The sequence below is a fragment of the Magallana gigas genome, chromosome 7 (genome assembly GCF_963853765.1).
Source record: "Magallana gigas chromosome 7, xbMagGiga1.1, whole genome shotgun sequence".
Taxonomy (NCBI): Eukaryota; Metazoa; Mollusca; class Bivalvia; order Ostreida; family Ostreidae; genus Magallana; species Magallana gigas.
Genome location: NC_088859.1, coordinates 15,020,653 through 15,036,613, shown reverse-complemented (window position 1 = coordinate 15,036,613; position 15,961 = coordinate 15,020,653). Strand labels below are relative to the sequence as shown.

Here is a 15,961-nt window from a genome sequence, read left to right as displayed (position 1 = left end):
ATTTTTATAGCTGTATTCATGATTTCATTGTAAAGAAAAATTCCATGTACCATATCTTTTTCCTACATCATTTTACTGAGTTCTCCAGAATGAGATCAATATAGTCTAAAAATGACCAGACCACACAGCCCTTTTAAATAAATAAGAAAAGAAAGTACATTGTAATATTTACCTAAAGTTTCATGGAATCTGTTGTTCATTGGTAGCCTGGCTAGCTGTTTTTAGCTGGTACAAGAACAAACATGCGGTCTCCCCGTGAGTCAATACCTGTATGTCCAGTTATTGTTAGCTTGGTTACCAGCAATTGGCTTCATTTTATATTCAGTTAGCTATTGGAATCCAATATATGTTTATTATCCAGAGTGCCTATTCCTTCAGGGTTAAAATTTCTGATTAATTAATTGATTCAGAGAAGTACATGACATTGTCTGAAAAACATACAGTATATATAAATTAAAGAGACTGGGTGGTCTACAAATTAGCCATCAGATCCTCCTTAAATTTTTAGATATGATGTATTTTCCTATAAACTATTATTTGGTAAATAAAAAGTCCATATATTTTTTACCTTTTGATTTTTGGCATTTCCTATATTCTTGTAGAGAACTCTCTTTTGAAAGGAGATCATTACAGTTAAAACATGGCCACGTCCATCGAGCCCTCTTAATTAAGTGTTAATTCTGCATGGAATTAGGACTCTTACTGAACACTAACTACCAGTATATTAATTAAGGCGTCTTGATGAGGTCAAATTTGACACAAAGTAGTTTCATGATGGTAACTATAAATAATTTAGTGCTTTAATGTAATTGTTCTATTTTACAAATAAAGTCAAATTACAATATAGTTGAATTATGGAAGTCCCAGTGATCAAGCATTTTTGAAATTTTTACTCAAGTTAATCCCAAGCCTACACAGAAGCGAAAAAAAAATTAAATATTTAACACATATTTAGTCATTAAAGTTTTAATTACCCTGGGAAAAATTAAAAGGTGTTGGATCCAGATTTACTCAATTTTGGTGAGTAAAACTTGTCACAATTAAGGATTTAATAGGTATGACACCCAAGCTGTCCTGAGTGATATAATTAAAACAGATTAAAACTTCGGCATGTAGCTGTCACTTTCAGTCATGTTTCAAAGGTTTAGAATGGTAGGTTATATTAGGAACAATTAATATATAAACTGATTGGTAAGGAGAAGTAACAAAATTTTTTTGCCATGTTTAAAAACAGAAATCAGTAGCTGCAAAACTGTCTATTCTTTTGGTAAAGTAATGATATATGTAAAAAAAAAAAAATCTAAAATGTGTATTTACTATCATATGCCCACTGGTCAGTTGTAAAACTCATAGTAGTATTTATAAGTGGAAGAGTCTATTCAGCTTAAGAAATGGAATGCTCCATATCAGATATCCTCACATTCCTCACTCAGTAAGTGGGTTTGACTGGGTCAATCAAAGTCGGGCTCATCTAAGCATGGTTTTTGTGAGAACTTATCCAGAGAAAGGATCAGAAAGACTATATATGCAGTGACAATGTTGTATTACTTGAACACTTAGCAGAGGAATTAACTGCTGCTGTGAAATTGGAACAGATGTAAAAATATTTAACCTGTAAAAAGGACTTCGGAATGAATTGTTATAGTTCTCCCGCCAAGAGTACTAAAGATATGCACCCTCGAAACAGATACTGGCAAAATTATGAAATGCCAGGTAAGAATTAATTTGATCTGTAATTATAATTATAAGAATTCTCAAAAAAAGTTTGTCTGTTTTAAAAGAGTTAAAAGGTAAATACATGTATATACTGTGTGCCTGTTCAAGGCATCATACATTCTAAAATTGATTCCTTCTAAATATCATAGGATTCAGTTGCATTGGCAGTAACATATATATAAAAATGCAAAATTCTTAAAAAATCATAGTTGAATTGACCCAACTGAATACTTTGTCAATCTCTGTCTTCTTGAATCTTCAATTAGGTCAGTTTTAAAACTTGAATTCCTATAAGACAGGTGTGAGATTTGATTGATATATAGCTATGGTTACCTGATAAAAAGATTTAATTTTCCTTTATGTGATGGATTACTGTTACACCAAGGTACTCTGGCAGATGTGCGCATTACCATACAGCTGCTCAAGATTTTTTTTTAAAGATTTTCTGCAAAGATCATGCTTTTTGTATAAACTTTTTGCAATGGTTTTCATTTACAACTACTGGTATACCAAAGTTTTACACATGTGCTTGCTTAAGCAGTAAAATTCCCTGAATTATTAGGTAATTCTCCTTTCTTATGAAAAATAATTCAAAAAATTCTAAAATTTTTGTAAGGCATTTACAAAATCCATTAGTATTTTTTTTTTATATATAGGCTGTTACAATTATATGGAACTTTTGATCATGTTGGATCAAAGAAAACCCCTCAATTCAGAAAAGATGTGAAAAATAAGATATGTGACAGGCCTGGAATTATATTTTTTCTTTGCGGTTGTTTAAGTGATGTACATGTACTGTGGAAGGAGAGTTGAACAGGTCTACCCCAAAAACAAAATTGTCAATTAAATAGGTCACCTTGTCACAGTTAAGGTGGGAAATCTGTGGATTGCCTTTGTGTTTGATAATCAAACTTGAATGTAGGAGATACCATCAGCAAATAAAAGTTTGAAGTATTTGTATTATTATATGTCAGCAGGAAAGAGGGATTATGTGTCAGGTTGCTGAAGGAGGGGGGTATAATGTGTAGTTTAATGGAGCCTCATTCATGGGTACAAGTTTGCATACTTTGAATTAGTACTCTGTAGTTCATATATCTTTATTACCTAGCTGACAAAAACCGGTAGATAAACAGTGCAATTGGAAATTCCCCTCCCTTTGTTTTCCTTGCCAAAGCTTTTGATATATTTCCATTTTAACACCTATCATTATTTTTGGCATCTGAAAAGCTTTTAAGGTTTGGATGGGTTATGTTCACATTTACAGTGATCATCTTACCTTTCTCTAGAATTTCAGAACTGTTCATTGCCAATTATTTACAGGCCTACAGCCAGATTAGATGTAATTATCAATGTCTAGCTGGGATGACTTGCCCATTTTGTGTTTCATGATTTTTAAAACTTTGTGAAAGAAAAATTAATACCCATGAAATCTTGAAAAAAATGTAGCTACCAAAATTGTTCTGGTTTCACTGTGGTGAGAACACTTTATTGGTTGACTGAACTCGAATAACTTTTGTTACGTAGTTCATGTAGTAATGAATATATCATTTCAAAGCTCTAAAAACGGCAATAGGTAGCGCACAACTATATGCAATTATTGAAGATAAAAGATTAACTATGTATTATCCATTTGAAATAAAATGAACTTGAGCATTATCAATCAATGATTTTGTCATGACCTTAAACTTGTACCTGTACATTGATCATAATTATATAGAGTTGAAGTACCTGTTTATCTATTAAATGCATGTGCATATCTAGAGGTGGGGTCCAGGCCCCCCCCCCCCCCCCCCCACCAAGAATTTTAATATTTGTTTAAATTCACATAGTAAAATTGCCAAACATATCCCTCAGTTTGCCCTGGAAAACACAATTAATTAACCCTTAACCACCCCCACCCCTTGAAAATTGTTTTGGATTCGAGCATGTAGTACTGTAAGCAGACGCACTTATAACATGTAAGGAATAGACAATGCACCTTCTAGCTGAAAAATTAAAAGGCCTCAGTGTTGGAGTAGGGGTGGGGGTTGCAGGGCTAGTTTAACATTTATGGTAAAATCCTCTTTTTTAAGTTGTTGAATTATGTGAAATGAACTGTGAGCATTATTAGAATTATTATAACTCTGCATGAAGACAGGGATGATTTAAGTATGCATAAAACATAAACCGAAAACCAGTATTCAACTAGCCCAAATGGTCATTTTTCATTTAGTAGTGTGAAATTGAAGTGCAAAAGACCAAGTCATCACTCTAAATATGTATCGGTAAGATGTTGTAGATTTCTAAGTACTCCTAGCAGCTTTGAGTTGACATGAAACAAAAATGTGGATTATTTTGTCTGACCATAAAGTCTGTCTTGCTTGACCGCTATACATAAACTAGCTAGGTCAATAGGTCTCACTGTACAGTTAGCATGGTGATGTGGTCTCTAATTTTAGATTGGTATTTCCAATCTATTTTTCAGCAAATGTTACATTTATATAAGACATCATTAAACTGTTATCATCAGGTAATGCAAGTCAATGATTTATAAACTGTATTAGTAATATAAATATTGTATAGCATATTAGTATCATAGTGACTTGGGAGATTTTTTTACACTGCAGCAATGGGTGAGGCTGTGAGGGGGGAGGGGGCTCCCTATTTGCTAAATATACCGGCTGATACTATAGCCTGATTTGGATAATAATATGCATTGGACATCAGGACATCACAAATTAGTTATCAAAAGATTTTTCTCATCTCTAATGAAGAACTCAAACTTTTTACTGCAAGCAACTTCAAAGATGTAAATCCAACAAGTTTTTATCAGCATGGTAGCAGTGATATATTGTACATTAACATTTGTTAAAAAAAAAAAAAAAAAAAAAGGATTGCTTGAATATTTATTAACTTCACCCTTTTAATCATTGACAAAAATAATTATTGAATTGATTAATATTGTTCTTTAGTTTTTAACAAGGAATAAGTTATCCAATTAAACATTTTCTTTTCATTCATTGCTCTATTACAATATTGTATTATTTTGTATTTCCAACATTTCAAATCAGAACGTTATATTGCTCTCGAAAAATGCGCTTTGGTCTTGGAACAAAATTCATTTACACAGACATAACAGGCCCCATCGTCACCAAGTTTCCTAAAGTCATTACTCAGCCTCAAGTTTGAGTGTTGACCTCAAATTTATGTTCTTTTCCTTGAAGGATTTGAGTTAGTACTGAGTTGAATGATTTGAAAATTTTGGTGACCATGTGACCTGAGTTGATAACCATCAACTTGTAAAAATTTTATTGCCTTGTCATGTACCCCGGTATATACTTTTCAATGAGATGGCCACCCAACCTCCTTAAATTGTAATATCATAAGACTTTCAATTTATTGATATGTTTGAGATACTGTAAAGGCAAATTGGCCTCTTGTAACAATGAACACCTATAGATCTCAATACATAATATCTAACACACATATTACATAAGACTACTACGGTATGTCACAAATGGCTACAAGGCTCGCACAATAACACAGGAGAGATAATAACTCTACAAGCATGTCTGTATTTTGTTAATGATAAGTACCAGGTACTGAAAGAATGTATTCATGATGAATGGTACATACCTTTTTCCATATCACACCTTGTATCAGCCATCTTCGCTAGCCAAGTGTGACAATCCACTCTGCTACTCAGAGTAGCAGAGTGGATCGTCACCCTTGGCTAGCGAAGATGTGTATCAGGCCAAAACACCACTATCAGCCCTTATAATTCGCCCTTTGGGCTGATAGAGGATATGATATGAAAACAGATGTGTTATATTTACAAGATAGTGATTGATAACAAATCAAACATTTCTTTTTGAAGATCAAAAGTAGCTAAATAATCAGTGACTATAGTAGTTTGTTATTTATTATAACAACAAGAGTAATTACATTCATATTGAAAATTTTCACTGAGAATATACCCCGGTATATAAAATAGGAAACGAAAGGTTTATTCAGTTTTTTAAGGCAAGCAGAAAGTCCTCTGTTAAAATTAGGATTTTAAGATAAATGAAATCTTTTTATTTTCATTCTTCTTGGTATTTCTGGTACTCAAAAATGGTCACTTTAGATTCATGCATTGATGTGTTCATAAAGAGAGGATTACAGATCGTTTCATCATATTTGGCTCCAGATTAGATCTGATTTGATTTATTCATTCATTTTGAGCAATTCAAAACACTTAAGGGTGTTATTTGGGTACTGATATGTTTACCCGTTCTCTTGTTTTATGCTTTGCAAAAGGATTGTATTGTACTGTACCCAGGCTAAAGATTGGTTTTGCTTCACAGCTTATGAATGGAAGATTTCATGCACATTTGACCTTCTTTCATTCAAGAGAGTTGTCATTTCAGACAATTTTTTATACATTCTTATTTCTTGTTGATTGGAATATATATTGACCCTAATATTATTCAAGGTTGTGTATTTGCTGTAAGCTTAGACCATGTGATGGAAAATTTTTAGCTTTCGTTATAATGTTGAGTGGAAAAATTAGGTATTAAATTGTATTCAGTTCTCACGACCGAGCAGTGGAAAATTTTAAACTTTCTGTCAATGACTTGAGTGGAAATGTTAGATAATGTTTATCATGTACGTCTGATCATATGTGATGGAAAATTTTATGCTCTAAGGAAAAATTTTAACATTAGTCATGCATATTCTGTTCCACAAGCCTTCTTACTTTGTATTGATTGGTTGATAAAATTACAGATCATGGAAAACTTCAGCAGAATTTGTCTCAGTTTGGGAATCATGGTTTTAATAAATTTAATACAGTTTTTAATCCTATTGAGCATCACAACTTTTGTTTAAAGAAGATACTGATGGTTGACTTTAGATCATTTCTAAACCTTTATTAACAACCTAATTAAAGGTCCCTAAGGGAGATAATAGGGGAATGGGCCCTCAGTAGGACAACATGGTTCCATAGTAATTTTATGTTTTTTCAAAAATCATTAAATGTTACCCAGTTTATACCAAAGCTTTATGTATGAAGGATGTAAAAGATATCTTTGTTTTTTACAGATGTGAGAAATACGATTGATTTTTGGGAGAAAGATGCAGAAAATGATAATTGCAGAAGAAATCTACAAAGAGGCTACAATTTTCATAAAAATTTAACAGACAAGAAAATAAGTGAATATTCAGAAATGAATAAACGATTTACCAGAAATGATGAAGATACAGTACAGAGATCCAAATTTAGTCAAAGATTTAGTGGAATAAGGCCCTTTGATGAATTTGAAGAATCATTTCAAACTGAGGAAAGGATTGCATCTACATCTAATTACAAACCTCCACTTGGAAGAGGCAGAGAAAACTTAAACAGTAGAGGAGGAGGTGTTAGCAATAATTCAAGACAAACCTTCCAGCTGAATTGGAACACCAGATACAAATGGTTCAGAAAACCGCCAGTGGATAGAGAAACTGATGAGGAAAGGGATGATTTTACGGCTTACCTAAGCACAAAACAGAGAGCTGGAAGATTCAGCCAAAATGAACCATATAAAAGGGAATTCAACGAAAATAGTCTCGTAAACACCATCTATGGAAATAGAGACGGAAACAGAAAAAGACATTTCACTAGTCAAGGTATATACCCATACAATTTTAAAAACAGCAGAAGCAACTCTAGAACCCCTGAAAGATATAAATCTAGATCCCGATCACAGAGTCAGTCAAGATATAGAAGATCCAGGGAAAGATCTTCAAGTAGATACTACACCTCAAGGAGTCCTTCAAGTTCTCGCTCTCGCAGTTCATCAAGAAGAGATGGATACAGATCGCCATCTCGAAGAGACCCTAAACCCTATCCTAGAAGTTATGACCGGGGACAAACTCATTCATATGTAAATTCAAGAAGTTATGAACATAAATCGGAATCGTATGGAAGAAAATCTAGAGGCAGTTTTCGTGGAAGAAATTACAGATCAAAAAGTTCATCATATTCCCGATCACGGAGTTCTTCCAGAAATAGCAGATCTTCTAGAGAACATCATAATTCAAACAGAGGCTACCATAGATCAAGAGGTTATTCACGGTCTTACTCCAGAGGCTCATCAAGGGACAGCAGATATAGTTTTAGGTCTAGGTCACCAAGCTCGTCAAGGGATAGGAGATGCAGATCACGCAGTTACAGAAGCAATTCCCGCAGTTACAGAAGCAATTCTCGCAGTTACAGAAGCAATTCTCGCAGTTACAGAAGCAGTTCCCGAAGTAGGTCAAGGAGCCGAGAGTACAGGTCAAGGAGTCTTTCTAGGTCAAGATCTCAAAGTGGGTCAAGAAGTCGATACAGATCCAAGAGTTCAGAAACCAGTGGAAGCTACAGGTCAGTAAGTCCCCCTAAAAGGATTGCTGGCAGTCCAAAGAGAAACAGTGATTATGATTCACAGAGTTATTTAGAGATGCAGTGGAATGATGAAACTATCAGATCAAGAAACCGGTCACCAAGCTATTCATCTGAAGAAAATCGTAAGCTACGAAGAAGAGACTCTGTTGACAGTTTGTCTAGTATTACGTCAACAGAATCCAACTCTTCCTCATCAAGCAGCAGAAGTAGGAGCTCAGAGAGAATTGCAAACCGAAAGTCTGGTGAAAGGGATAGAAAAATTACCCCTCCACCTTCTAAAAACCCCAGAAAGTGTGATAAGATGTCTGGAAACCTTCGAAATCCAAGCAGAAATGAGGCAATTGTTAAGAGACAGTTTGAAAGATATGAAGAAGAAAATAAAGAAAAAATGCTAGCAAGTGTAGATGACCTTCTAGGAAAACTTGTTGGAAGTGTCACAGAACACAGTCATTTTGAGCTTTTAGATGAACCATTTATTCCTCAAGATACCACTTCAAGGGAACATGAGTGCAAAGCACAGGAAACTGAATACAGGACAATCCAAGTGAAACCGAAATCCCCTAAAAAACCTCAACAGATGTCTGACAAATCATCCACTCATGAAGGAAGCAGTCAAAGCTCATCAAAAACTCAAGAAAACTTAAGGATTTCAGTGACATCAAATGAGAAAAGAAATGTGATATGTGAAAAAGAAACAGAGAAGAAAGAAACTTGTAGTGCAAGGAAGCGTAAACATCCATCCAAAGATGTAAACAATAGCAATACCGGCATACAAGACCTTAGTCCAAGTGTGAAAAAGTGCAAGAGAAACATTTCTCATCTCATGGCTGAGCAAACGATAGTTGCGGAATCTGGTTTATCAAAACAAGTATACACATCTACAGTATCTTTGAAGACAACAGAAGATACTGAAGAAAAACAAGATCCAAAGCAAGACAGCAGTGTTCAAGTTGCTCAGAGTAAATCTGCAACTTTAGCACCCAATCTGTTCACTGAAATGTCAAAGGAGCAAAATGCACAGGTTCCAACAAACAAATTAAATGAACAGAATTTTGCTGCACTGGAGATGGAGGCAGAGTTTAAAAGAAATGCAAGCATGCCAAAGACTTTAATCAAGAGTCCAAAAAGAAAAGAAATTGCAAATCAAGAAAGTGTTGAACAATCAATTGAATTATCTATCAACATCTCCAAGCAACAATTGAATCCTCTAATGTTAAAGACTGTTAGCATCAAAAGTAAATACGAGAAAAATATGAAATCTCCAAACAGTCCTGAGATGCAAACTGAAAAAGTGCAAACAAAGGAAAGTGAAAATACTACTGAAGGTTCTCCAGAAAGTAGTATCAAACCAGTTCGAAAAGACTCTTCAGACTTGGATTTGGCATCATTTGATGAGTTCACCGATTCTGAACAAGACTCTGGTTCTAAATCTAGCAGTGGAACTGAAAATGTGGACTCTCAAGATAGGATTAAACAAAAAGTGATGGAGCCACCAAGTGATTCGACAAATGTAGATGTGATACCAGAGTGTGATGCAGAAAAATCAGTGAGTGATACAGAAGAAAGTGTGGACAAATCTCAGAAGGATTTGTCCAGTCAAAATTCATTTGAAGTGGATTATGAGGGCATTGTCAAAACTTCAACACCAATCAGAAATGTATTGGACAATGTTTCCAATAAAAATGCAGTACAGGAATATAGTGGTGAAGTTGTGAAAAAAAATCTTTTTGAGGCGATTTCCAAAGAATCTGGTGGAAAAGACAAAAGTGAAACTCAACAGAAAGAAAATATTGAGCTGATGTCAAAGGAGTCAGCAAAATCAGCTGTGAACCAAACGGATCAAAATCTGAAAGAAAAAAGTCACCAGAAAATATCAAATGAAAAACGTCCAATCAGTGATAAAAATTCACAGGTTGCCAAGAGTTTGAAGGTTAGGAAGGATATCCACACAAATAAAACTGATACTATTCAGAAAAAAATTAGTGTTTCCATTAAACATACAAAAGGAGGGAATTTGAAAGATGCAAAGAGAAATGCTTTAAAGGAGCAACCAAAGCCAAAAATGCAATCAATTACAAAGGATAAAGAAAAGAAAAAGTTGAAGGAGAAAAAAAATATGCAATCATCAGACAGAAAAAAATCAGAGGATGCAAAAAATGTGTCAATGGATATCAAGTTACTCAATAAAAAGACAGACAATAGTAAAGAACAAAAATCGGGAGAATTTAGTGAAGAAAACAATATATCCAGTGATTCAATGCAGAGTACATGTGATGAAACCTTGCCAAAGTTGGTGTCAAGAAAAGACAAAAAACAGGACTCATCAACAACATCAATTGAATCCAGTGATAGAGAAACCTCTATACCGCCAAAGAAGAGCAACAAACATATTACTACAACAGAGAGAATTAATCCTAAACAGAAACCTTACAAACAGAATGATATGTCAAGCAGCAAATCAGGAAAAGAAGATAAACATATGGTGAGAAAACATGTTGGTTCATGTAATTCGAAGGCAGGAACATCAAAAATAGAGAAAATGAGACCCCAAGGTCAGACAGCATCGAAAATCAAGTTGATAGAGCAAGAAGACCTCTTCATGCCTAGTACCCCACTTAAGACAAAACATACAGGTTCCAAGAAAGATAAGGTTAACAAACCCAGCTCTCGAATAAGAACAGATGGACCAAAAAATATGTCTGCAGCCAAAACAACGGTTAAAGGGCCAACAAAAAAAGTTTCAACCACTGTGTCTATAAATGAGAAAGCGAAAGTTTGCTCTAAGTCTACATCAGAAGAAATAAGTCAAAGTGAAAACTCAGACTCTGGTCCCAGAAGTACTACTGATGTAAGCAGTTCATCTGAGATGGAAACAGATGGAGTAGTGCCTTTCATTCAAGATTCTAGAGAAAATGGAGAAAATGACGCTATAGTGAAAACAATGTCAGCTGAAAAAGAAGTTGATGGAAATAGTACAAGTGGAGAAGAAATTGATGGTGCTAAAATTTCTCTCAGTGGGGCAAGACGACAAAGTAGGGCTATATCTCAGGAACACTTGAAAGTTCTTGAAAAGAACAAAGAAGTGAGGAACAGAACATGCTTTGAATTAAAACAAGGGCAGATTGGAGGAAGAAAAATGTCTAAATCTGAAAAGATTCAAAAACTAAAACATAAAGCACATGCTGAAATTCTCCATGGAAATCCTTTAATAAAGCCTGCAGCTAAGACTATTCAGGATAAAGATAAAGAGAAGAGAAAAATAATGTTGCATACATCAACCCAGAAAACAAACCAGCCAGGAACAGCTGAGTTTAAAAAGCCAACCTCTGGCATAAAACGTACTGAAACTGACATCATTGCCAAAAACATCTTGCAAAAAGTGCCAGGAAAAATAGAAATATACGATGCAAGTTTCAAGAAAGTAACCTATGACTCCAGTAAAACCACAACCAATGCCCTGGCAAATGAGAGTCTCAAGTCAAGCAATGATATAGATGAAACACAAACAACAACTGATGTCAGCTTGCAAGAATATAGAAATCTGCATGAGGATTTGGAACTGAGCTCTGATGATGAACAACTCTCAATTGATCTGGAAAAATCAAAATCAAAGACTGAAAAGGCTGCTTGTGAAGAAAACAAAGACAATCAAGACAAACAGGAAGAAATCAAAGACATGCTGAACAGATCTAAAATTGAAAAAGGGAAAGTGGGAGAAAAAGAGGAATCAGTCAAAGAGAATAGAGAAAACATTCAACAGAAACAGACTCCAGATGTAAACAGAAACGAAGAACTATCACATGGCAAACAATGTGAAACCACCAAGACAACTTCCAGATCACAAAACCCTGTTGCTGAGCCTAGAGAAAATGAGGCAGGCCAAAGTGAAAGTGATAAGAACAAAGTGAAAAGCACATTAGAAGAAACACCTAAAAAATCTAAAGCAAGTGAAGAGAAGATGCTTTTGAGTAATTCTTCAAAAACCTTAATGGATTCAGTACTTATGTCACCAGCAAACCCAACAGCTACAATTCCAGAAGATCAAGTAGATTACAGTGACATTAGAATTATGTACTATGATCATGGTGTACCACAAAGCCCATATATTGCAGAAGAAGATATTGTTAGTGCAAAAACCTTTGGAAAAATCCAAAACCAGGAAGAGGTTATACCAAGCAGCAGACCTGAAACACCAATTTTGAATATCAGTCCACAAAAAGATCAAACCGCAAGAAAAATTTTGCCTGAAGAGGACTTTCCAATGTTGTCAAGTGCAGTTTCACCAGTGGTAGAAAATTTGGCAAGTGCACAAAATGTGAGCAATTCACAAGAAACTGAAGCTTCATCAGACTATGGAACAGATAGTAACAGGGGTACTCCTTTGTCAGTGATATCAGAACCCAGTGAGGAGGTGGAACACCAGAATCCTGTAAATAGAAAAAGAAGTGTTTCTTCAAAAGAGGAAACAGTTTTGTCTGGACCAGAAAAGCCCAATTTGAATGACATTGATATTTTAGAGAAACAGTCTGATAATCCTCATTTGCAAAAGTTTTTATCAGAGTTGAGACAAGAGAGTTCAAATTATCACCAAACTATCTGTTTCACACACCGCAAGTCATTTAAAAATTTGATTACTGCAAATGGAGATGACAATTTGACTGTTGGCTTTCTTGAGCTTCAGAAATTAAAAGAGCCTAAGCTGCAGTGTATCAAATGCAATGTCTGCAAGATGTATTTCGATCCATGTGGGTTTTTGCTACATTTTGATGTCAAGAATGTGGAACTAGATGAAATAAAATGTTTGTTGACTGAGCCAATGAATGCTATGCCTAAAATAGACCCAAATGTACAGAGTATATGGTACAAGTTCATCACCTTGAAAAATGTACTGGTCAATGCAAAACTAAGTTTAAGCAGGTGAGACTTCGAACATTTTTTTAGCCATATATAAAATTGCATTGTGATAAATATTTTAAAGCTAACAGAGAATAAAATATCGATGAATCCATATTTTAATCACTGTATTATTTTTTGTAGTTTGGGTCCTGAAAAGGACCAGTTGAACAGATACAATAAACCATCAGATGCACAGGTAAAGCAAATAAATGACACACTGTCGAAATTAAAAAGTCCTATGTTTGCAAATATTGATGTTGCTAGAAACATTTCAAACAAAACTGATAATTATCATTTTTCCTATTTTAGGGGATTAACCAAACCCAGTCATTAATTAGTCCAGCTATACCCAGCATGATGAGGCCTCCCACAAGCAGCAGAGAACTTACTCGGACAAACAACAATCAAACATCATCAAGCAATACAGATTCATTGCTATCTTTAATAGGCACAAATTTAGTATTTGTGCAAAGACAGCAAGCAGTTCAAGTAGCTGCTACCTTCACTGCTGCAATGCCAGTCAATGTAATTGCCGTTCAACAGAACCCTAATTTATCCCAGCAGTCACAGAACTTTACGCCTCCGACAAATCCGGCAACGAATGCATCAATGGCAAGTAGACAAGTGGACAGAAGAAGAAAATCTCTTGAAAGTAGTGCTCAAAACTTGAGTATGATGGCAACAGGAGCAAGGAACACAAGATCACTCAGTGATAAGGGAATGGAAAACCAAAACTACATGCAATATAATCAAACAAGGCTTAGGCACCAATCTAGCACACTAAGTGAACGGCAACCAATGAAAAATTCTCAGATGGCTACTACAATTCCTCCTAATTCTTTGTTAAGGGATTACCGAATGGATGGAGTACCTGGTCAGAATAGTCAAATGATTACATCACAGCAAGGGCTGGTGAACCCTTGCAGATACCAGACTACGCAACAAATGAACAGTCATGACCCCTTAAATGCATGTCAGACTGAGGCAAATACCATGAGATCTATGGTTGTACCTCAAACCCAACCACCACCTTATCCTGGTATTTCTGTTAATCACCAGTCCAGCAGGTATAACGCTTTACCTAATCACAGTAGACAGAATTGTATGTATCAACAACAACCTGCAGCAAGTCAGGTTCAGCAATCGGCGATGAATCAATCAGCAATGAATCATTCTCAACCACAAATACACAGTAATGTGCATGTAGGTCCTGTTCCACCAGCTCATCAGCAGAATATGCCTGTTAACAGACAAGACTTCCCACCATCTATGATACCATCAGCTCATCAAAATATGTTTGTCAGTAAACAACTATCCTCGATGAATAACCAAGGAACCCTGAATATGCACCCTAGCAGGAGTTCATTAACAGCAAATCCACAGGCTTGCCCACCTTCGACAGTCAATCAGGCCCAGCCTATGTTTCCTGCAGCCTACTCAAACATGTCTGCTAATCAAGCTTCATCTTCTATGATGGCCCATGCCCACCTGCCTTCCACTCAGGCTCCAATATCTGTGATTCCTCCAGCCCACCAAAACATTGGATATCGTAATGCTTCATGTATGGTTCCTCCAGGCCATCACCCAGTATCAACCACTGTTAGGTCCAACCAGTACCAACAACCAACCATGCAGTCAGTGGTTAGTGCTCAAAGCTCTTTGAAATCCAGTCAGCTGCAGCCAACCAGTGGAACGTGTTCACTGCAGCCAAATAGTGGTACTTCTTCACAGCGACTTGGTAATAACCAAATCATACATTCTGTAAGGCCATCAACAGACTTTCACCAATCGTCCAATGTCCAGACTTGCTCATCTAACCAAACCAGTATAAGCAGACAGCCACACATAGATCAACATCTGATTAATCAAACTGCACCTACAGCACAAACAAGGAGAGGTGAATCTGCTCTACTTTCAAGAGTAATTGCAAGTGAGAGTATCCAACCTAGAACCCAGTTCAGCCATGTGCATATCACTGATGGGAAAGTGTCAAGTTTCAATCCCAACTCTATAAACTCAAACATCACAAATCCCACCAATTCAAATAGTTCACTTGGCAACCCAAACCAAAGGCTGCAAGATTTGGACAATGTGGATAGACCCAATAGGGATGCAGTGGAGGTTGTTAGAGGAAATGAAGTAACAAGAGCGGAGACAGAAAGTGCCAACAATGAATCACAGAAGACAAGTGTGAATCTCCAGAGGACGGCTACTGGGGTAGCTCAAACCATTCAGACTCCTGCAGGTAAGATTTCTTAAGGTTCTTACCATACAGCAATTTTCTTTAGTCTTTGTGTTTTGGTTCATCACAGAGTTTTTTTTATCATTCCATGTATTTATGTCATTTGGTATTGTTTGGGTTTACAGATGCACAAAGAAAAATGGTTAGTTCTTGTGTGAACATGGTGGCTTCCATTATGTGGATGTATGATGAATTAAAACAAAAGACAGGTATGTGGTTTCTGATTTTTTTCTGTGAAAAAAATCTTTGATTTTAGGTCATTTTTGTGCAGTTGTATAAAATATTTCATCAGTAATGATAACAAATAGAAATCTTATCTCAAATTGTAAGGCATACAAGTACATTGTGGACCAAAATTTAGCAGTAATTGCCTTTATAACAGTCTTGATGTGTATCATGGTGAGTTATCTCCCTTGATACAAGGTTGTGGTACCTTAAATGATGTATATTTTTGCATGGGTTAAGAAATTATGTTTTTAATATAGCTGATGTGGTCAATGCTCAACAAGAATTACAACTGTGGAAGGATGAAATCAAGAAGACAATGGATGAATATCACACAACTGAGGGTAGGTGACATCAATTTAAGCTAAAATCGATGGCCATGTTGTGAAGAAACATTTATTTGTGATAGATTAACTTTAACATTTCTTGTAGGTGTGATGACTCAGAAAATTCAGGAAGTTTTGTCAAGAATGACAAGTTGAAGAGAGAGAGAGAAA

At 35.5% G+C, this 15,961-nt stretch overlaps 2 protein-coding genes across 4 annotated transcripts in view; one reads left to right on the top strand and one right to left on the bottom strand.

The window, feature by feature from the left end:
- Positions 1-320, bottom strand: part of LOC105334016 (F-box/LRR-repeat protein 4) — a 16,050-nt gene extending 15,730 nt beyond the window's left edge. Inside the window, exon 1 of the mRNA XM_034457554.2 lies at positions 173-320. The gene's annotated coding sequence lies outside the window, so the exon portion shown is untranslated. The remainder of the gene's footprint in view (positions 1-172) is intronic.
- Positions 1-15,961, top strand: part of LOC105334018 (serine-rich adhesin for platelets) — a 21,243-nt gene extending 5,282 nt beyond the window's left edge. For 2 of the 3 annotated variants that reach the window (XM_011437289.3, XM_011437287.3), the window contains 6 exons: positions 6,778-13,018; positions 13,139-13,193; positions 13,307-15,242; positions 15,365-15,448; positions 15,725-15,808; positions 15,897-15,961. In XM_011437289.3, coding sequence (XP_011435591.3) covers positions 6,903-13,018; positions 13,139-13,193; positions 13,307-15,242; positions 15,365-15,448; positions 15,725-15,808; positions 15,897-15,946 — 8,325 coding nt within the window. In that variant the 5' untranslated portion in view covers positions 6,778-6,902 and the 3' untranslated portion in view covers positions 15,947-15,961. Of the gene's footprint in view, positions 1-1,323; positions 1,714-6,777; positions 13,019-13,138; positions 13,194-13,306; positions 15,243-15,364; positions 15,449-15,724; positions 15,809-15,896 lie in introns of those variants that run through there. The other variant, XM_011437286.4, reaches the window with a different exon arrangement.